Here is a 23,975-nt window from a genome sequence, read left to right on the forward strand (position 1 = left end):
CATTTCTTTTGCAATTTTTGAGGTCATTTCCTTGTTTTTTTCCATTCCCATTTTTGTTTGTTTTTTGCTTATTGTCATGTAATTTTCTTTTACTTTTTACTAATTTCTTGCTAATATCTGCATCATTTCTTCTTATGTTGCTCATTGTCTTCTACCAACATTTTTGAAAGAAATCATGCCAATTTTCCCAGGTTTTAAAGGATTAAATATAGTTTTAGAAACACACTATCAGTGGGATTAAAATCAAGGCTTATCAATTTACTCAATGCCACATATTTCTTTGCCTTCATGCTGGAGACAGTCATAGCCAGAGGCTTTGTGTTTTGCGGTTATAACATCGGGTTTTCAAGCACCCAAAAATAAAAAGTGAGACACATTTTACCATTTTACCTTTTTACACACTTTTACACTCAGATGTAAAATGTGCAATTTTATTTTTTTTTTAACTAAAATAATAACTATTAGACATTTTTAACATGATTTACATAAAACCACCACACTGAAATGTCATTAAGTGTAACAACAGCTTAGAACCAATTAATCATGTGAGGCAAGTTAATCACTACATCAATTAGGTAGCATTTTAAAATACGTAATAATTTTGAGAATCACAACTCAACCCCCAAAGTTATTTTTTTTTATTGTAAACCTCTATACTTTGGCATCATAATCACAAACACTGGGTTCTGTTCACAAAATGTTTTTATAAGGAATTGGATTTAATTTAAAACACCTTCAAAATTAGTTTGCTCAATTATTGATCCATATAATTTCAATAACTTTGTGTACAAATAAGTATATTTTTCATTTTTACATAAATATTATCTGTTACACAGAATGACCATTTTGTTACTCTGAATGTTGTTTTTGTCTAAATTTCATGAAAAATGTATTATTATTGTCATTGTTGCATTATCATTAGTATTAGTATGTATCATTAAACACAGACATTATAATTATAAAAAAAGTCTATTCATATACCACCATCAGGCAGATTGGAACAGAACTTGATCCCAAACATTGGGACATCATTTGGCTCACAGTAATTTGAGCAAAGGTATAATAAAGCAAAATGCTGACTAGGCCACACTCACATGCACCAGTCATTATGACCCTCCAGATCGTGGTTAATAGAGAGCCCAGGAATGAGTCCTTAAACATTAGCATTTCAGCATCTCCACTTCCCTCATCTCAAAGTCATTGTGTTTTTTTAATGTGTCTTTGGCTGGATGTGTTAAATAAGGTCTGTGGAGAAAGTCTGAAGAGATTTTACTTTTTGTTCTCTGATATAAAATACGTCAGTAAATCTCCCAATGTTAACTCTGATGCTTTAATGGCACTTAAAAAGATGGTTGCTTACAAGCAGCCAAATAAGACTACAGAACATCATCAGGCCAAACACGGCTTTACATCCGAGCTGTGGTGGAGACATTTGCTCATGTGACTGTAGTGTAGTTTGTTTGTAGCCTTACGTTAACCTCTTACTTCTGCTGATTGTATTTAGGCTTTAAAAATCCTTCAAGTGGTGTTCATTAGTAAAGATTATCTTACTGAAAAAAGCGCGTAAGAATCATAAACGTTTGTACATCATAGAGCTTATTTTCAGCAATGATCCAAAATCCAATGGAAAAATCCCAGAGGCTTTTTGACAAGGGAACGTGGGCGACATTAGTTTCAGCATCAGACTACAAAAAATCCCTGGGGTGCTCTATACTGGCCCCCAGAGCATGTGGACTAAGTTTGGTGAAACACTGTTTACAGGTACACATTTGTGGCGCCTCCATAATTTTAACCATTAAATTATCATCTCTGAATACTGAGCAAATAAATGCAACACTGATACTTAAAAAGAATAACCCTTACCTACATGTCTTCATTGTTTTAAAAAGTTAGTTTGGATTCAGCAAAGTCTCACAATAACACAAAACTAACCAACTGATGCAGTGATACCAGAAACTCCCACCTTTCCTCCAGGTAAGACCATTGTTTCTGTCTGAGGAGTTAGGTGGCTTTAAGACAGCACAGGTGGATATAACAGCTTCAGTTCCTGATCAGGCAGGGTTGTCTGACAGTATGATAAAGAGGTGAAAATATTCTTCAAATAGCATACACTTTATGATTTAGATTTTTTCCTGTGCCTTGCAAACCTGTCGTTATCAGAGGGCATTGTAAAATAATAAATAAAAGTCCATAAATATTCATAATATTTATTACATTGAAGACATATATGTAAGCATTAAATGTCTTTAATGTATTTGAAATAAAAAAATAGATTAAAATTGCCATAGATACACATATTTGTCATTCATTGTAAATTGGTTTAAAGGAAAAGTTGTGTAATGCTGAATGACGAAACTTTTACTTCAGTTCATTTTGCAGGCAATCACCTGACCACCTATATCAAACAATGACTTTGACCAACAAAGTTCATATCAGTACTTTAAAAGAGAGCAGGATGCTGCATTTTTAGTATGACATAGCCAACACTCATAAGATGCTATTGATCACTTAGCTCGTCTGTGTCTGGCCCCAAGCTGTGTGACAGAAATGTTGGTCCCTTATGAGCCAGTTTGCAGCCTCAGATCCTTAAGTGGGGCCCCTCTTGGCCGTTTCAAAGTGTAGGCTTAAAACTAAAGGTGACTCTTCTTTTGCCATCAGGGGCCCTTGGATTTTGAACTACCTGCCTGAGGCTGCAGAATCAGTGATTTCCCAAATCCGATTTTTATACACTTTATAGACTTTCTTGTATGATGTATGATGTTGTGATGTTGTTGTTTTTTTTTCAATTTCTTTTTGTTTATTTTTTATTTATTTTACCTATTTTATTCATGTTTTATTGATCTTATTTCCTTGCGTCTGTTGTTTTATTGCTTTTGTTAGTTTTGGTCAAGTTTGTATTATTTTATATTGACGTAATGCATCCTGCATCATGTGATAATTGTCCTCTTGTTTTAATTTCATCTGAACTCTACCCTCGTTTCATCTCGCTCGTGGTCACTAGAACTGTTTGGCTTTCTGTTGTTGTGTTGCCTTCTATATTTCCCATTTCTATTTTTGCTTTGTTTGTCAAAGCACTTTGTAAACTCTGTTTTTAAAGTTGCCATATATAAAAAAGTTATTATTAGTATTAGTAGTAGTAGTACTTTCAAAATATCTATTCAAATCACCAGAATTTACAGTTGTGATGGTAGTTTTTGTATTTAAATCCAAAGTAGAGCCCTAATTTTCTGAAGTTTAGACCATTGCAAGTGCACTCGTTTTCCAGTTTACAATGACTCTATAAGAGCAGCATTAATATGCTACTTTCTCAGACATTAGCACAAATGCTAATTAAAGATGAATTAAAGCTGTTCTCTCCCCTCATTGTTGCCATGTCCCTCATGGGACAATTAGGTGGGGTGGCAGGTAGTATAGTCACATAAAAGAGGAGGAAAACAATTGTCTAGAGTGTGTTAATGAGTGCTGCCACAGCGCCTGTGAAGTACACACTAAAGGCAAACTGGGGAAAGATATCAAAGCGCAGCGAAATCCTGAGCCCAGCGACAAAGCTCATGTGTAGCACAGAGGGAAACAAGTTGACAAAGCTACAAGAGGAGGAGAAGCGACGCTCTCTGCCCTCAAACTAGGAACCTGTCTCCAGACCTGACAGGCCTGGCACGCAGATACTGTTGTTACCACATATTAATATTCATCAGACAGCTCCTGAGGGAGCGCCGAGTTTTCTCTCTGAAGAGATGACACATTTGAATATCATTTACCTGCCATGCTCTTTCATGCCCTCGCCAAATCCACAGTTCTTTACCGCCAGAGAGTTGTCAAACTGATGAGCGCTGAGGAGAAATGGATCGTTTGGAAACGGGATCTTTGTCCCACCTTTGAACCAATACATAGTTTACTTTAACTTGCTTTTTGTTCCATATCAACAGCAGAAAGCCAGAAGTTGGAAACATTCTTCCAAACACAATCAGTGTTTTAGTCCAGGCATTTTTTGGCATTTTGCTTTGATAGCCACAGAGTTGTCTGACTGGTTGGCAGAAGTTTCTCACATCCTACTTTACTTCCTTGTCAGTTGGTCAACTGTCATGTGACATGCTGAATGTGATCATTCCCGGATATGACGCACAGAGAAAGCTTTCACCCAGTATCAGCTGGTTAGACAAAAAAAACACCACATATACTTCTTTGTTATTGGTTGAGTCTGTGACTTTGCCTGTCAAAGTTCATCAAAGTCTAATTGATAAACAAACAGTCATTCACTTGCAGAATGAACATTTGTATGTCAGTCACTCACCAACTGTTCCCTTGAATTTCAGAAAAAAAAAAAACTTTTTCTCACTTGCCTCCATGCAGAACAGAGAATCCAACAAAAAATGCAAATATTCTTCATAAATTAAAGTAAACTGGGACCAGTCGAACTAGATGAAAACATCAGCTAAGAAACTTTAACACAACTCCTGCAGTATAATCCAAGTCACATCTATCCAGATGATTAAAATATAAAACACTTCCACCTCTGAGGAGTGCACATTGAATGTGTGTATGAGATCTGCAAACACACACTCACATGCCCGCACACACTCCCTGGCTGTGATTGAGAGTGTTTGCACTGATGTGTTTTAAATTGTAATGTTTTAGTGTTTTAGTGCATGTGTTTTGGAACCACTGAGCACACAACTGCATAAATGAGGCTTGGATTATACTGCCTTTTTTAAAAAAAATCTCTGTTCACCATGGAGGCCTACTAGTAGGGATTGTTGGAGAACTGGTATTAATTAGTACAGATTTGTGATAACGTTGATATGATAGTCTCTGTGACAAACGGCACTGCTATTGGTATTTATGACATAAATTGTGTCATGTTAATTCACTCTAACTGATTCTAACATATCTGGAAACCTGCTCCTCGTGACGAGGAAGCTGGCGGCATAAGTGGATGACGTATGATGTTTATTGTTGTGCTGCTGCTGGCTGCTCTGCTTGTAGTCGTAGCAATAAAGCGAATGTCAGATAAGACCGAGCGGTTGAGGGTGTGAGCTCACTTTTGTAAAAGTCATGACAGTGCAACTAAATGCAATTTGCAATATGAAGCAGCGTCTTCTATAGCTTTAGCAAAGAAGCTAATGCTAAGGTTTGTCCAGTGGTGAAGCCCCTGAGCCCCGGTGGCTCTGGTGGCAATGCTACAGGGAACAGCAAAAGTAAACATGCAGGCAACACTCGTTAACATCATTTACCATCGTGAAACGAAGGGAGATCACACAAGAAAAAATAGCAGTGTGTCACAGAGCTGTTGTCAAGTTTATTGTGAAAGACAGCCCTTCACTTCAGGAGAGTAAGGTTGGTTTAGGTTTGCTAGATAACAGCTGATTGGTCTGCTAAGAATGAAGTTTAAGCTGCCCTAATAACAACAAACGTTAATTAACAAGGACTATAGTTATGTTGTGTTTGTGGCCGTCGGGTCAGTTAAAGAAAAAGCTCCATGATCAGTCACACAGGACCGGAGACAAACCTGCAGGTCCGTTTTTGGAAATAGTTTGTCAAAGGAAATTTAAACAGCCAGCGTCACATGAGGAGTCATATAAGTCATTGAGTTGCCCAGTTTGTGTCAAAAACAAAAAAAACTTGATTTTTTTGCACAGCTTTACATGTCTTTATTTTCTGCACCAAATTATAGAGAGTATTGATAAAAGTATCAATACCAATAAGCACTACCAGTATTAGTATTGATAAAATCCTAACGATACCCATCCCTACATACTAGAAAAAGAACGTTTTCACAAATTTAGGGGAACATGCAGGGAGTAGTTAATATACAAATACACAAAATATATACAAAAGACATTTAGCGGGTAAAGGATTCCTTTAAGATTAACAACAACACAAAAACAACCCCATGTTTTCTTTCCAAGCTGTGTGCACTGGTATGCTTCTATGTTGGATATACATTAGGATATTTATAAGATGTGTGTGTGTGTGTGTGTGTGTGTGTGTGTGTGTGTGTGTGTGTGTGTGTGTGACGCATGGCTTCACATCTGTTGACTGCGGACAGTCTGCAGTCACATTAAGAGCAGCCTCAGATCAGATCAGGCTGGTTGTCACACCGTCCAATCCTGTCCTGAAAGCACTGATGCCATGGGGATTCACACACACACGCACACACGCAGGCACGCACGCACACACACACACACACACACACACACACACACACACACACACACACACACACACACACACACACATACTGACAGGTGCTGTGATGTGGGAACCCATGGACGGCCTGTATAGCCCTGGCGCTCGGTTACCTCTTTCATGTGCCCCTCTGGCCTAGGGGCACTTCCTGTGTGTGATTGAGTGTAAAGGTGCAGGGCTGGTTCCTGGCCTTCAGTGTGCTTCATTACCACCACACAGAGCTTCAGCCTGCCCAACAACACATCAGAGAGACTGGGGAAAGTAGGAGGAGAGGGATGTGAAAAGATGAAAGAATTGACAATGAGTAAGATGCAGACAAACAGAGAGGAGAAAGATGGAGACAGGATGTGAGGGGGTGAAACTGACAGAGGAGTGTAGGTAGGCGCTGAAAAGGCAAAAAAAAATATATAAAAGGAGAAGAAAGTAGCAAAGGGAGAGAGAGAGAGAGACAGGGACTGGGGGAAGGTGCGCCAATTTGATGGAGAGGGAGCAATATGAAGAGGTAAAAACAGAAAGAGTGTTGTTTGTTTGAAGCTGTTCCCACAAAGCACTTTGAACCAATAACACTAATGAAGCAGAGAAAGTGCTGCAAAAACCAGCAGGGGAAGCACGAGTGTTGGAACAACTAAACACACACACACACACTTAGGAAACAACTGACAAACAAGAAGTGGAACCAGAAAACAAGTTGTGAGTGTTTAATAGATTCCTCAACAGTATTAATACGTAAACACCAGATTAGGTTATTTGTAACTCAGTATATTTATATGCACAGTTTAGTGGAGTTACAGTTATAGTCAGTTTAACGGGACTACTGTCCTCGTCCCATTATAAAGCACTGGGGGGGATACATTTATAGACGGAAGTATGTCCCACTCCACCTCAGTGTAGGTGGCAATATGCTCCCATTCAGCTAGTTGCTATTGGACCTTTTTCCAGCTGACCTCTTACGTCACATAGCAAACAAGTTAGAAAGCGGTGACAACATGGATAACTTTTCAGAGGTTAATTTATGCTGTTCGACTTACTATAGAGCATGTGCAACCTCTAGGCCATTTCAGGTCCGGCACAGCCTGGAATATTTACATTGATTGTGACAGTGCACCTAGTGGAAATAGCATGCATTTCTGCATATGCCAAATATGGTAAAAATAACATAATCCAGGGGAAAATAGGGAAAATGAGAACTTCCAAAGCAAAAGCCCAGAATGACACAAAGAAATAATACAGTGCATGTTTTTTTTTTTGGCTGTGGGATCAAAAATTGCATTTTGAATGAGTTTCAATGGCGCATGTTTTTGCACTTAACAGTCTGAATGTAACCATTCTGTTTCCACAGTGTAGTTTAGATTTATTGTAGGAGCTCAGCTGGAAATACCAAGATCAAATACAAATACATAATCTTGCCAAAATGTATGCCATATGCATGAACACAGCCAAAATTATCAAAAAATGAAGAATGAAAAGCATGTAAAATGTGTGAATACTTTGCACTTTAACCTTTACTTTTACTTTTAACCCTTAAAAACTTTAAGGGTTAAAAGTAAAGTGCAAAGTATTACAACACAGCAGTGTCTATACATATATATATATATATATATATATATATAGTCAGTCAGTCAGTCATTTTCTGTAACCGCTTGTCCTCGTAAGGGTCGCGGGGGGCTGGAGCCAATCCCAGCTGTCATCGGGCGGAAGGCGGGGTACACCCTGGACAGTTTGCCAGACCATCGCAATATACATCTATATATATATATATATATATATATATATATATATATATATATACTGTCAGTCAGCCTATCCTGACTGATTGGGATTTGGAAGGCTCGACAGAAAGAGAATAGACTGAACTTGTTTACACATAAACATTTTATTTGTGGGCAGGCTACAGTCCACCCACACACACTCACACACACATTCAGTGAAAATAAGTCACCTCTCACTCACAAGTACTGCTGGTGGCAGCCTGAAAATGATTTCATTGTGATGGATGACTTTGTAGAATTTCAGAGTGCACTGATCTTCATTATTATATAGTTATTCTTTTATTAGAAAATTCAATCTAGTATTGTCTTTTTTCCCTAATTCAAGCAGAAACTTGGTATATGATTAATTAGGTTTTTGATATTAAAATGGTGCAACTGACAGCTGAATGCACCTGGATCAGACCATTTGGATCCATCTCTATTTTAAGCTTCCTCTAAACCGATTTCTGTCCACCTTTTTTAAAATGTGTATATTCCTAAATTGAGAAAACAATCAAAAACAGCATGGAGAGCAAACCTGTGTACCTGCGGTCTGACTTCATTTTGTTCTCAGAAAATGTCCTCAGCACACATTTTAACAGGATGAGGGACCAATGTGAAACCATGGAAACAAACCAGACAAAAACTCTGCTGGCTGAATCACTCGGGCGCAATTACTCCACTGCCTCAACCTTCTCCATTCTGTTGTTTTTCTCTCCTTTTTTTACGTCCTGTTTTCATTTCCACTGCAGCAACAACGTGTCCGTCTTTTACTGGAGCAGATCTGACCACAGGGATATATATATATATATAAGATATAGTTTTTTCAAACTTGCCTGTGTGTTACACTTTGTGTTATGGGCTCGGTGACTGTTTAAACATCTTAAATGTGCCAATTTCCTTTTCTGTCCTTATAGTTTTTGGACATAGTTATTGTGTCATATGGACAAATCAGTTACAGAATTAGTCAATTAAATATTTGACCTTAAATATTTGTATTGTTGTTGGAATATAGGCGTGGCAGATCCTGTGCTGTTCAGTTAAGTTGATTTTAGTTATATAGCCCCAGTCTTTCTCGTTGTTGGTTTTGGAGCTTATATAAACACCAAATTGAACAGTGTGTTAGTCAATCTTTCTCAATTCTCTCTCATTTCCTGTCTGTGGCTCTCAGCTCCAAGCCAAGTGGTTGCTCATTTTGTGGCTCAGCTCTGTCGTCTCAGGCCATTCTCATTCCGAAGTCATCAAATACTGGTGCTTTTGTAGTGATTTTGGCATAGGATGCAGATGCTAAAAGCCACCTTTTACGGCTGTATGATACGCCAGCAGGTGGCGTCATCTGAGAAAGCAGCCAGACAGAACTATTTGTGGTGTTAGGATATGCAGCTGGACAAAACCTGAAGTGTACGCATGATACAACGCTAGACGGCGTCAGGTTGAAATGCTGCTGGTAACAACCTCCATGATGCATCAGTTTCCAACAGGAACTATAATATCCTTTGATTCACCAAAATTTGGGTAAATCCTGCAGACTCTTTTTTCATATGTTGATCTGATAGAACAAAGGACTCTGGGAGAGAGGGAGAGGAGGAGTGTGTTTTGTGGTGAAAAAGGACCGGTGTGTTGGTGGGAATGTGAGGTGCTGTCCTGTTCCTCCTGTGAATCACTGCTAACGGCAGCTGCAGTGCAGTGCAGATGTGTTTGGAAAAAATTACCACATGGCCCTTTTGTTGAGATCAGTTCAATCATTCCACAACAGGAAACCAGAGATTACCAGAACCATCTAGAAACATGGACAGTTACAGAGCAACATCAGTGCGGAAGGATGCAAAAAGAGCTAAATTACAGAACACGAGTAACCTTTTGATACCTGGATTGACCTAAATTTTTGTTGTGCTGCTGTCAGACACCTTTCACAAGTGTTAAAAACTTTGACCCAAATTAACTGATTTGATTTGATTTCTTTCAAAAACCATGGGGAAAAAAGGCAATGAGAAACTTTAAGAAATGTTCCACAAAATTGCACGAAATAAGATTTAGAATTTATTCATTTATTTATAAAGCTATGGAAATGTAAAGGTAAAAAGAAAGAGAAAAGTTAGGGATATTTTATAATTACATATTTAAAATTATATTACAGAATTTGGTCATTTTGAAGTTTTTTTGAGCAATTTCCTTGATTCTTTGTTTATTTTTTTTTTTTTAATTTCCTGTTCTTTTTTCTTTTGCTAAATTTCAGGTGATTTTCTTGTACTTTATACCAGTTTCTCACAAATGTTTGGCTCAATTCTTCTAAAGTTGGTCATTGCATTCTTCCCATGTTTATAAAAAAATCAAGTTTGGGATTATATTTAACTAGTTTTGTACCTCGTATAATTTCCATGTGACAATTACTTTGATTGATTTATTGATTGATTGTAGTGGTTGGCGATGTTTACGTTCAGTGCTTGGAATCGGCAGCAGCAGGGTGCAGCGCTTATCTCCGATCCTACCAGCGTGTACACAACAGGCTGCTGCTATCTCCATAATATAATCTCATCACACAGCTTAATAGAGCTCGTTGTAGCTCAAAGCAGGGGAAAGGCTCATCAGTGTGACACCATCAATATTGCAGGTTTTTGCTAACTAGTAGCCATAATTAGCATTTATTGTCCCAGACAAGATAATCAGACTATGAAGTTAATGTTGCTTCAGTGCAGCTTCTCTTCATTGACCTGTCTGCTCTCGCTCTGCTGAAGATGTCAATCATTCAGGAAACTCTGATGCTTTCCTCTCTGTGGTTTCTGTGGTTGCCATGGTCACACAGCAAGCCACGACAAGAAAACTGAAAAAGCTGAACCCTAATAAACTCTGACAGCAGCAGCGAAGAGTGTGTGTTTTCAGGGAAACAGCTCCTGCCTTCTCAACGGCTGTATTTTATTTTGGGGGTGACAGGTTATGTCAGAAAAGACCAGTTTGATCAAAAGATAACAAAATTTGCTGCCCAACTATAATTTTATACAGTAAACCTTCAAACAGACTCAGCATTAATTATAATAATTACTGGGGGGACACACCCTGCTAATATACTAATGTGCTTAACCCTGTGCTCTCCGTCACTGTCGTGTCACTTGTTATAGTTTTAGTAAAGTGTTATTGTGTTATTGTGTTATCATCATAGAAAATGTCATAGTATGTAATACGTTTTTTCTAAAAGTCATAAAAATGTCATAGCATATGTAAAAAAAAAAAAGAGGCAAAAATATGTACAAAAAGTCATGGTATGGTAAAATGTCTTTTAATTCAAAAGTATCAGGGGCACCCCCAGGGATTTTGGGGCCCATGAAAAGATATGGCATTGGGCCCCAACTCTGGCCACACAAATACTGTTAACACACCTCCAGAACCCTACTGACCATTCCCATTCAAAGCTTTAAATTACTTTACCTTTGCAATATTGTACTTTTTACACCAATTTTATTGTACTCCAATTTACATGTCACACACACATGGCTTCATTGGGTTTTCAGCAAACCCACTGAAGCTGTGTGTGTGTGTGTGTGTGTGTGTGTGTGTGTGTGTGTGTGTGTGTGTGTTTTTGTGTGTGTGTGTGTATGTGTTTGTGTGTGAGTGTGTGATTGTCCTGCTTATGTGAAATGATGCAGTATTTTACTAATCAGTAGTACACAAAATGTACACATTGACAAACTACAACATTAAAATACTCTTGCACAAAAACGGAATCTTACAATATTCTGTTGTAACTTAAGGAGCTTGCATCTTGATTGTAGAAATAATATTTCTATGGCAATGAAACTTTTTAAAGTTTCTCATTGCCTTTTCGCCATGTTTTTGAAAGAAGTCACACCAATGTGCATACATTTTTAAGGTTTTGATGTTGTGAAAGGCGTCTGAAAGCAGCACAAGAAGAGCGATGATGCTCCAGGTTTTAAAGGGTTAAATGCTAAATTAGAAGGTTTTTTTTTCAGGATTCAGGATTCAGCAGGGCTGTGAAGCTTCTTGCTTCTTATGATTTTATGATGCAGTCCTTCTGATCTTTGGTGTGATGAAGCAAAGTTGCATGTATCTCCTTCAGTGCACTCTTCACTGCTTCCAAATGTGAGCTGAAGATGTTTGATGGATTTAGTTCTTCATGGAAAAAGAGTGTAACCACTCAAATAAGGCTCCATATCCTTTATGCAATTAGTGATGCTTCTGTTGTGCTATTTTGGTCAAAGCAGGGGGTGTGCTATTGTAAAATGTAGAGCACAAGATGTGCTTTGTTTATTGTTTCCCTTTTTCTGTGTTTTTTTTCCTACATGGTCTCCACTCTCCATTACTGACTAAAACTGTTGTTATACATGACGCATTTTTATGTGTTTGTTTTTCTTCAGCTGGAGAAGAAAGAGGTAACACCGCCCTTCAAACCTCAAATCACTGATGACTACGGCCTCGAAAACTTTGACACGCAGTTTACTAATGAACCAGTGCAGCTAACACCAGATGATGAGTAAGTACTTCTTGAACTCACATCATTGTTAAAGTTGAATTAAATTAAAGTTGAACCATTAAAGTCCACCATATGTGAATAATTTGACCACTCAGTCAAGTGAAAGCTACGCTCTGCTACTTGAAGATCTTGTTGCAGGGACTTTAAATTTGCCTATAGGCTGTGTCCGTCATCCAGTCTGTTTTTCATGTGCTATTTGACATTTCAAGTCACTACATGATGATAGCTTTGAGCAAATTATTACCCAAGAAAAGCAGGGTTTACATATCTGCCATGTTGACAGCATATACTTAAATTTACTGGTGAAATCACTTAAAAGTGACCCCGTAACTTAAAATATTGAGTTAGTGGTACTGTAATCAGTTTCAACAATTCTTTTAACTTAAATTAATTTGATTACAATGTGATGAAAATATTGAAGTAAGCTCTACTTTATTTTTTTATAATGGGAAAACAAAATCCCCAGTAAGAAGTACTTTATCAGGAATGTTACTTCAACTTAGAAAATTAGGTTAGTGTCACTTAAAAATTACCAGTATAATCTACTTAATAAATATTGCTTCCTTAACTTAGAATGTGGAGTTAGTGGCACTTTTTTATGTAATCAGTTTTAACAGTTCTTTTAAGTTGTAATTCTTTGATTTAAAGGTGATAAAACATAATTTAGTTAGCTGTACTTTATTTTTTTGTAATTGGAAAACAAAATCTCCAGTAAAAAGTACTTTATCAGGAATGTTACTATGACTAAGAAAAATAAGTTAGTGTCACTGAAAAAATACGAATAAAAGCTACTTCCCTCCATAACTTAAAATAGTGGTTTCAGTGGTACTCAAAGCTTTTGAAGTAATCGGTTTCCGAAATATTTTTAAATCATATAACTTGATTTGATAAAAATATTTAAATTAGTAAACTTTTTTTTCTAAATAATGCTTAGAAAGATTGCTTCCTTAACTTAAAACATTTTGTTAGTGTTACTTGAAATTCTACTTAGAATTGTTGAAACTGGAATCAATTTAACCAATTCTATAGTTATATTAACTGATCGGGTTTCACAGTGTGAAAGTGAAAATCTAACCCCTAACCCCCCAAAAAGAGTGTCAGACATTTAACTCTACACCTTTACAGCCCTTTAAAATCATGTTTTAAATCACTTTTTTGAAAGGAAATAAACCATAGTAAGACTACAGCTATCACGCATAGCTCTGTTTTTGAAATCAGTTTGTTGGACATGTTTCTATGTTTTTATTTGTGGAAATAGTGTTTAAGCCTTGAGCCCCTAACTGAGTGTTTCCAATGACATCGCTTCCCTGGCAATGCTGAAATATGGAACAGGCCTCTTTGCCTATACTGCTGAAGTTTATGTACACAGTGTTCAAGTAGTTCAAGTAACTTTACATCTTAAAAACTGAAAATAATAAGTCAGCTAACTAACTTAGCCAATATTGGCTTACATAGGACTCAAACCCAAGTTCTCTATTCCCCTATCCTCTCTACATATAATTAAGACGTGATTTCTACCGGAAACAATCTTTCTGCTTTGTATCAGCTTCTATTTTTAACTTGCCTTTAGCCAAAATCTTACATAACTAGAGAATAATATTTTGTATTAATACATTGCATTTTTATTGGATATATCCAATACTGACTAGTTCTAGCCCTAACAATGACCTTTTTGACCTAGCCCATACTGTCTAAGACCTCAATGCTAGCAGGGAACATTCCCACAACATTGGCTAACGTTGCCTACAAGGTGCAATAATGGTTCACAGAAAACATTTTAATCTGATGTTCATAGAAAAAATTAGGGATCATTTCAAATAATGTTCCTGTGAGGTTAAATCCTGACTAAGATGTAAGGTTAAAACTGCAGCACTCTGGGGAAATGGTCCCACAATGTTACATAAGAACAAAGGAAGACTGTTTCCAAAGCAACCTTTCAAACATGTTAAAAACTTCCTGGACTCAAAAAAGAGCATGTTTGAGGTGCTCTTTGGAATGGGATTCAAAAATTGGTAGAGAAAAACAAGAAAAACTCCAAGGCACTCTCTTCAAACAATTAAAATGCCTTTAATATCACGGCATGGTAATGCAAACCTTTAAAAACAAACTTAGACACGTTTCGGCATCAAGCCTTCATCAAGACGTCAAACAAACTGATGTCAGTACACAATAGGTCTCTTTTAAAGTGGTACTCCCCCAATTCAGAACACGTTATTGAGGTCATTCTTTATGAAAATGTTATGTAATGTGATATGTTAGACAGAAAAAAACCCTTTTGATGTTTTTAGAGAATGTTACCCTAACTTTAAAAAAAACCCAAAACATTCTGGGAACTGAAAGAAAACTTGCTGCTGAAAACAGTACTAAAACATTGCATTGGTTGCATTGTTCCATTCTTAGAACGTTTTTAGAACAAAAAACTGCTAGCTGGGGTGATGAATACTGACATGCAGTGTGGTGTAAATAGCCTAATAGCTACAGCGTGGCTACTCTCATTCGGCTGCAAACAGACACTTAAGTTGATAAAATAAAGCATCATATTAAAGGCCACTTTGGGACAGTGACACTTCTTAGAGCTGTGCTGTGGCCACCAAACTGTGATTGTTCCTGGCAGGTGTAAATGAGTCCAGCTGTAAAGATTGACAGCTAGAATAGTGATCCATAGTTCTGGTCTACTAGAGGTTGAAAAAACTTTTTACATGCAGTGGGTGTGTGCTGTGCCATCTTTCCAGAACTCTTCTGCATCCAATAAAGAGAAACATCCCCCCCTGCGAGTTCCCCACATTGACGTCTTTATCCATTGGGGGACATTGTTTTGATTAATGCATACATGTAGCCTTCAGGATCTGACAGAAGCGCTCGTTTAAGATTTAACTTTGGAGAGAAAAAGGCTGAAGAGATCTGGCACGATAACAGACACGGTGCGGGCTCCGCTGCTGCAGACCAAAACACAAGCATGGCCTGTTTTCCTCTGCGCTGTCACAAAATGGATTCCATAAGGCTTTGGCAGGCCCTGCGGATAGATATTACCAGACTTACGTTAGACAACATATTCATTTTAATACATGTTGGATTGATTTTTTAGGCTCGAACAGTAATGTTTTTTTTCCTGCAAAGCTGTTATTGGACTGATTTTAGAGAACAATTTCTCAACAGCTATGCTGATCAGAAGCAGAAGCTGAACTGGAAACTGGAATTAACATTTTCATCAGTAACAAACGTATATGTACAAAGAACTTTTTAAAAGGTATATTATCTCAAACAGTCCCGGTGATCATTGTTTCTCATATCCTAATTATTACAAATATGGTATAAGAATGTAAGTAATATGTCAAAGCAATCTGTGTGTGACAAAACTGAACTAGGAGCTGAACCCAAATGCACGACACAATAAATCAAAAGTATCAAAATATAAATTTTATTAAAGGCAAAAGAAAATAGTCTTTCACAAGGCAAAGGCAAAATCAAAATCACTCCGAAGAGGCTGCAAAAGTAACAACAAAAAATCACTCTGGCGAGGAAGCAAAAGTAACAACAAAAAATCTCTCTGATGAGGTATAAAGAAAACAAGAGGCCAACAAAGTATCAAACAAAACTAGGTACCTGACCTGAACAATACGAAGGAGCGAGCAACAAACAAAACGTGACTTGAGCATGGATATGGCACTGGTTCACTGACTGACAAGACAAGACAAACTGGCATAAGACAAAGGGAGACGCTGACTATATATACACAAGGTAAGGGGAAACAATCAGGGCGGGGCCGACAATTACATTGGCGGGAAAACACACAAAGGGAGGAAGTAAGTGACCTGAAACGAGAGGAGAGTTAGGATTTCAAAATAAGACAGGAAATCACAAGACAACATAGACACAAGACAAAAGACAAAACACAACTTCCTTGACATGACAGTGTGTTGAAGGGCGAGGATATGCCTTACGGCTCTCCAGACTGAGATTACTCATGAATATTGGTATGAGCTGTTGCAAGACAGTGCTGTGACAATATCTTTAAGTATTGCATTTTGATATTATTACATTTTTATGGTCTACTGCAATTTTTGTAATGCTAGACTAAAGAAAAAAGTTGAATTATATACTTCTGGAGAGTGTTTATTATGAGGCATATTTATCCAAAAACAATGCAAATTACGTCAGTTGATATGCGCATACCAACAGCCAGTCATCTCTTTTTTCTAGGATTCAATATGCTTGAAACTTTTTTAAATGTCCGCACTGACTAGGGTGAAAAGCGTGCTTTCAAAACAATAGGCGGGATTCCATTAACCCTCAAATTGTACAAATTGAAATTAGGAATATAAAATACACCTAATGGAAGCACAGGAGTTTTCAAAAAACTCATTTTTTGCAACATTTTTTTAATCTAGCTATCTCCGGTGATTCAAAAAAGCCATATTTCATAAAACTGCACAGTTATATGTCACATGATGTATGATGTACAACAAAGAGTCACATGACATTCTAAAAAAAACATGGCGGGGTATTTGTGGACAGAGGAAGAGACCGAGATCTTGTTAAGTCTTACACGGGAGAAGCAAATTATGCCAATATTAGATCTGAAGCAGCAACGTAATGCCAGTACTTATCTAGACCTCCAAGGAGACTATGAGGGAGCCGGGCTTCCAGAAGCCGCTGCAAATATTGCAATTGAAAAATCTCTCATATGTGGCCGCTCCCACGTATAAGGGGCTTGTCTTTCCATTATGGCTCCATAACATGCTTACATGGCCTTGGATTGGAAATAATGACGGCTAGTGTGGTGGCTGCAATAAAAAAAAAGCTGCTAATGTTTTGAACATCTATCACCATGGTTACTGGAATGTTATCACAAGAGGAGAAGTCACAGAACATCACTCAGTGGAAACACAGTCATCTGACAATTGTGTTTTATCAACCTTTTCAAAATATCGTATATCGTATTACACATTACATTGTGTGCAAATCTGTAAAGGAAACCCACCTACCCATAGAAATAATAGTTAGCTGGTTTAGTTTGTATTATTTCAGTGTCATGCCAGTCTGACCCATCCCATAAGGGATAACAAGACACTCTCATAATACAAAGTATGTGTCATCATCCAGTTTTACAGATATTGGGGGAAAAAAGACACATAAAATAAATAAAGTTACAAATTAATATATGACCAAGATTCTTGAAAAAAAGATCTACAGTTTATCTTGATAAAGGGCTTGTTTTTTCATCTCCCATGCTTTCTCCAGGTAACGAGCTAATCCAAATGTTTCATATGTAAATAACTGCAACCCTTTGTGCATCATCTATTAAATCGATATCTGTTTTTATGTAGCTAAACAAAAATTTGTGCAGTTTTACATAAAAAGGGCAGAAGAAAGCAAAATGAAACTCGTTTTCTATATCAGCCAAACAATACATATGAAAAATCTGCATTTCTTCTTCTAAATTTATATACTGTCCAGTTTCATAACAAATAATTTTTATAAATGAGTAGAAAATTACAAGTAAAATAACGGTAAATTATATATAATAAGGGGTCAGTATTCCAAGACTGCAGCGTCAATGGTGTCCATTGTTTCGATGTAGGTTTAAAAAGGTTGCCATATAGCATAACATTTCTGAGCCCACCCTCTTATAGTTTTTTTTAAGTTTGTAGTATATAATAATGCGTCATCAGCATATAAAGCTAGATTATGAATAAAAACAAGGTTTATATCTCCAAAATCAATGTTGCCATTAAAGCTGTCAGTGGTTGGTATAATCACCACCATCAGCAAGCTTGTATATGGAGAGTGACACTATCGTCACATTTTCCTGCTTGTGCAACCTAGGACTCATACGGCAATAACTACTTTGTGACATGGCAGGGCATGGAGCAACAAGAGCTCCCAGTGTTAATTAGAGCCCTATTAAATGCCCATAGTGCTCTGCACCCACGACAGATGTCTGTGGGAAGCTACCATGGCTCTCCCTCAGTTTGAAGGTGCTGTACACCTCTGCTGTTCGCTAGACGCCGAACTTCAAACCAGCCTTGGAGTGGGTGAGCCTCACAGCTCATTAAGGGGCTGCTACGAGACGGCTCTGAAGCTCATCCCAGCTCATTTGTGACAGCGTTTGACGGCAGGAGCCCGTGACAGACTTTTAGGGAGGCAATTGTGGAAGAGATTGGGGTTGGTACAGTGAGGGGGGAGGAGGGAGATGAGTGGGAGAATGGGGTGGAGAGCACGCTGCCAGTTCAGTAGTGGAGATATCAACCTGGCATCAAACACCATGGCACATCAAAAGAAGACGCATGCCTCCCCTCCACGTCTCGCACTTTATCCCCCCACCCCTTTCTTTTCCCTCTGTTACCAGGGAGAGGGGCTAATGTCGCCCACTCCTGCTCTAGGAGGGGGTGATGCAAAAAGCTCTCCAGTCTCCCCTCTCTCCCACTCGTGATGGGCTTGGCACGAGAAGAAAGAGAAGTGAGAGCCGTGTAGGGAGAGAGAAGGGTAAACCCTTCATGTTAGAGATTTACATTGCGACATTAAAAGCCAGATTTGCTGGGGGGCCTTTGCCAGCATGATGAGGGGAGGGGGAGAGAGGCTTTAGTTTTCGATGCCAGCTCGCTGTCTTAGAAAATGGCAGCCTTGGTGTGCCCAGAGAAGCGTACATTCTTCTTCTGTAGCCTTGGTCCTTGATGCTTCTTTAGAGGAACAGGATATATTTTTAGGGGACATGGTGGCTAGGACCATGATACTGCTCTAGTGTCTAGTGAGCCTGTTGCTTAACCCAACACATAAACTTGACCAAGCAGAATGAATGCGCCTGATGTTCTACTGTTCCATCTGTGCCCAGAGTGCAGCCTGTGATCCAAGAATGTGAGTGTGGTATTTTAACAGTGCTTCTAATGACCAGTGCAACATCAGCAGATGTTTTAATGCATGTGTGGAAAACCCTGTATATAATAACAAACAACACATTTCTATTATATTATTTATTTATTTTTTTTTTATTTTCCAAACTAGGAGTACTAAGAGGTACCCTGTTCCAACAATGTTTAGATGTTTGAAGTATTTGTGTGCGAGATCTTGATCTATGTTAAGATCGATCTAGATCTAGTATGTCTTGATCTAGATATATTTCTTTAAAATAAAGACAGTAAAGTAAAAAGTACAATGTTTTTTCTACTGAAAGGTGGTAGAAGTATAAAGCAGCATAATATTGAAATGATACTGATTACCTTGAAATTGTGCATAGGTACAGTACTTGAGTACATGTACTTAATTTTTATAATTACATTCCACCACTGAAAATCAGAGTTTATGCTGTTGAAAATTATGAACAATAACTTTTGTCACCTGAGGGGCAGCAAAAATGATCAAAGTTCCAGCAGTCTGATAAACATACACAAGCATACTGTGCAAGCCATTGCCTAAACAAAGATTCTTTATTTATGTGTTGTTGTGACGGAAGCACCATCTTACGGTGACATCCTGACTGGGCGTGTTTACAGTAGATGTAGACACGCCCTGTCAGGAAACAGGAGGAGAGGAGGGGGACTCCCAGTGGCTAGAAGCTGGCTGGGACCCGGCTGGCAGCCAAAAGGCACTCAGTCAGGAGGGGAAATTCTGACTGGTTATGTTGATGTCTTAATAGTTAAAATGCTTGAATCTAGATCTCCTACTGCTTCTTTGCTTTGCTCTCCCACCTCACTCCCTCCTCTCCTCCGTCCCGTCCTCGTTCTCTCCTCTTCATTCTGCATCTGGTAATGCTTTCAAGTCATCCAAGCCTGGAAAAAAAGGAAACATTTACATTGGTTGAACACACTGTTTGTTTTGGTCAACTCCCAAACCCTCTCCTCTGTCTTTTGTGTGTCCCTCTTTGTGGTTTTTCTTTCTGCTTCTCTGTTCTCTCAAAAAGTCCAAAATAGAAAAACATCATTTTCTCAATATAATTTCTGTATTGGTGGTTGACCTCCTTCTACAGTGAGAGTGCTTCATATGAGATCAGATGGAGAAACCGATTTGCTTCATCAGTATTCTAGTCGGCGAACTGAACTGAAAGAAAGACACTGTAGAATTTCATTCATTTGTCCTTGCACTCTATGTGGGTGGGATCTGCAACCTGTTCGACACTGGCAGCGGCCCCTGAAGTGATCCCCCCACCCACCTGGTCCACCAGGGGAGAGGCCAGTGAACACACCTATTGTTTTTACTTCAAAGCCTCCTGCTTAGCGTCTGAAGGGAAAAAGCCTCTCAGCCTTTCCCAGGGAGAGGCCTCCTTTTTGGGCTTCAGTGCCGCGTCTCAGCATCACCTCACACACACACACACACGCATGCGCATGCACACACACACACACACTCAGAGAGATGAGTAAACAGCCTGTTGCTGCCGGAGAAGCAGCCAGCAGTGTTGCTAAGGGAGTACATTTATTTTTACCCAGCCACTCTGAGCCCACTAGTTATGGGGTTCCGCTCCATTTACCTGTAATTATTCCTTTTTTAATGGAAGCAGCACACTCAGGAAACAAAGACCCGGTTCGAGTTCCTCCACTGATTAGTCCACACCATGTTCTCTCTGTGTTACTTGACATCATGTACTGTGTGATGCCATTTTACAAGGTTTTAAGGATTTGTTCTGAGAGAAACTAACTGAGAAACAATTACTCATCTAGTGGGTTCCAGCCGCTGCACCGTTGTAGACTTCAGACTGCAGAACAGTAGGAGTAGGTATTAACAAAAAACAAAAATTTAAAAAAAGTCATTTTAGTAATATACATTCTGGTTAACATTATTGAAAAAGGCAATGAGCAGATGAAAATAAAAAATTTTTAAAAAATCTCTGTATTATCAAAGTACAATAAACCCCTTGTTAGCATAAGCACTACAGTCTAAACCTTTTAACTAGCCAGTTTCTATAAAGTGGCTTTTAGCAGAATAATAACAAACTTTATTCTTTTAACATTTATTTATAGTACTTTAAAAGCATTAAACATTAAAACATTTCAGGTCTTAGGCAAATTAAATCAGGCAATTTAAGTTCCGCTAATACAGAGAATAAATGAAATGGCTTGAAAGACAAGAGAACCCCAACAGTATGGGTGCCAGCGCACTTCTCAGGTGTAGATCTGCTGCTGCTAAGCAGCTAAAGATTTGGAGTCTAGCCAATTTTTACTGTGTGACATATGTGTTTTTTTGTTTTTTTAGCAAAAATAGACAGTGAAGATGGTGTTATAATAATGATACCGACGTTACACCATCTTCCACTACAGTTTCAATTTATATCTCTGTCACAGACAGGAGGAAATACAAATATGTCTGTTTTACTCAACCTTTCCTGTTTCCATTTCAACATAAAGCCCTCTGACAATGTTTCTGTGGACAGAATTCCCTCAGTTGTTGACACAAGCCTTTTTATTGTGAAATATTTGCAGGACGGCATTGCTGACAGTGCAGTGACTGTTTGTATTGTGTATTGTAATGTAATGTTTTTTATCATGTGTGATAAGTGTTTTTAGTGTGAGGTAATTTGGCATGAATCATCTCTTCTCTTTTTGAGATTAATGTTTTTTATGCATGGTCCTTATTTAAATAAAGAAAAAAAAATCACTGATCGTTGGATCGCATGGTTCCCATTAACATAACTGATGTGAACTGAAGTGTTAGTCTATGTTTATTTGTTTTAATGACCATGATGCATAATATCACATTATGTATAGATTCTGTTCTTAAACAAATCCCAAATAAGAGAACATTAGTGAATATCAGAATCCGAATCCTCATGCAAACTGTGTAGGTGGGTTTTAATACATTTCCTCATAAGAATATTGATTAAAGAGGCCCAATGTTATTACACTGAGAGATCTAGAGTGCAACCTTAGAGGACAATGGCATCTTTCAGAATATTAACTCTGCAAGAAGAGAGAGCTGAAAAGACGCCAGATGACCATGAAACTACTCTGCAAATTACAAACTGAGAGAAACTGTGACAGAGTGAAGGAGCTTAGTATCAGTATGTACAGGGAAAGCAGTGATGTTGTTGTGCTGTAATATATAAGCTGTTTAGAAGAATGCAACCAGAGCTTTGAGATATTATTAGCACTGTTTCAAGAAATGAGCCAAAGCCAAATTCTGCACTGGGGATAGTTGGTGAGAGTCCACATACTCAGTGACAGGGCTAACTGTTTGCATCACACAGCTAACATTAGCCAACAGTTAAACCTCAACAGGTTTAGTGACATAGGTGTGCCGTTGGTGTTGGTGTCAATGTTGCTGCTGTGTTAGCCTGTGCTTAACCAGACAGAGGAGAGCAGCAGTAGAGACTAAACTATATGAATCTAAAGCTCTATTTACACTGCCTGTCAAAGGCGGAAATATTGCTCCGTTACGTCATAATGCTGTTATGTATTAAAAGTCTGATTAAGGAATGGGAGACCGAGTTATCTCACCTTTGAGCACCTAATCGAGGTCTATGTATCAGGGACAGCTGGCAGGATAAGATCATAGATATGATTTATGGGACGTTTTGACCCACCATGTGAGATTTAGAGAGCAACTAGTAGCAGTCAGCAGCTAACTCAAAAAAGAAAAACAGCTGCCGTAAATCTCTGCAAAGTGGGAAAACAGCCAGTACATTTACATAATGTTAGAAAAGTCAAATTATTGTGTTATTCCGACTAAAACTGGACTTTAAAAATACATGTAAACATGTTAGCCTGGCTGAAATAAAATCATGTTTCTCAAATTGGGACCAACACACCTAGATAATGTCATTGGGGGTCGATTTATTCTTTTGTGTGTACTCAGTTGGAACTGAACTGGCCTCGACGTTCTGTGCATGCTCCATAGTCCCCGTAGAACAGCATTATTTTGTAGAAGAAAGCTGGGATAAACAAAAGAAGAAGAGGGGAAGAAAACAAAACAAGATGAAGATATCAAGTAAAGCTTTGAGTACATATGAAATGTATATCACCAAAAAGTTATTCATATTTCAGTGTTGGACATGCAACCTGTTTGTTGCTTGATAACTTGTTTGCTACGTGACGTAAGAGGTCAACTAGAAGAAGGCACAATTGCAACTAGCTGAAAGGGAGAATAATGAATGATGCCACCGCTGTTTGATTCGGAATAAAAACACATAGAAGTTCGAAGAAGGGACTTCATAAAGGGCCTATAGCCCAATCTCTGCATAAAAAGGACTTAAATGTAAAATCTTGAATTCGTTGGAACTTTAGGCCACATTTACACATGGAGAAGTCCTCGTATATACGGATCCACAAAAACAACCAAAAATACTGTAGTATGTATGCCAAACCAGTAGTTAGCGATGTAACTTTGTAATGACACACCACCAAGAACACCACGAGCATGCATGAAGGGCGCAGTAATGTCACCGTTCTCACAGGATCCGTGCATTGCTAGTTTACACAGCGACAGAGTGGGTTGCATTTTCAAAAATTACACTCTGAAACCCAGTTTCAAAAGAGTGCGTTTTCAGGCGCCCAAAACGCTATTGTCATGTGAACGAAGGGCCAAACAGCAACAACAGTTTTAAGTTTGACGTAAGATCTATTGCCATG

The 23,975-nt window shown here is 38.2% G+C and overlaps 1 protein-coding gene across 3 annotated transcripts in view; it reads left to right on the top strand.

Annotated features, from left to right (window-relative positions):
• The window catches only part of prkcz (protein kinase C, zeta), a 179,044-nt gene that overhangs the window by 147,409 nt on the left and 7,660 nt on the right, over positions 1-23,975 (top strand). For all 3 annotated transcript variants that reach the window (XM_042491932.2, XM_088082662.1, XM_088082661.1), the window contains one exon: positions 12,305-12,420. In XM_042491932.2, coding sequence (XP_042347866.1) covers positions 12,305-12,420 — 116 coding nt within the window. The remainder of the gene's footprint in view (positions 1-12,304; positions 12,421-23,975) is intronic.

Source organism: Plectropomus leopardus, chromosome 9 (assembly GCF_026936395.1).
Source record: "Plectropomus leopardus strain MGB_pleo_1.0 chromosome 9, ASM2693639v1, whole genome shotgun sequence".
Classification (NCBI taxonomy): Eukaryota; Metazoa; Chordata; class Actinopteri; order Perciformes; family Serranidae; genus Plectropomus; species Plectropomus leopardus.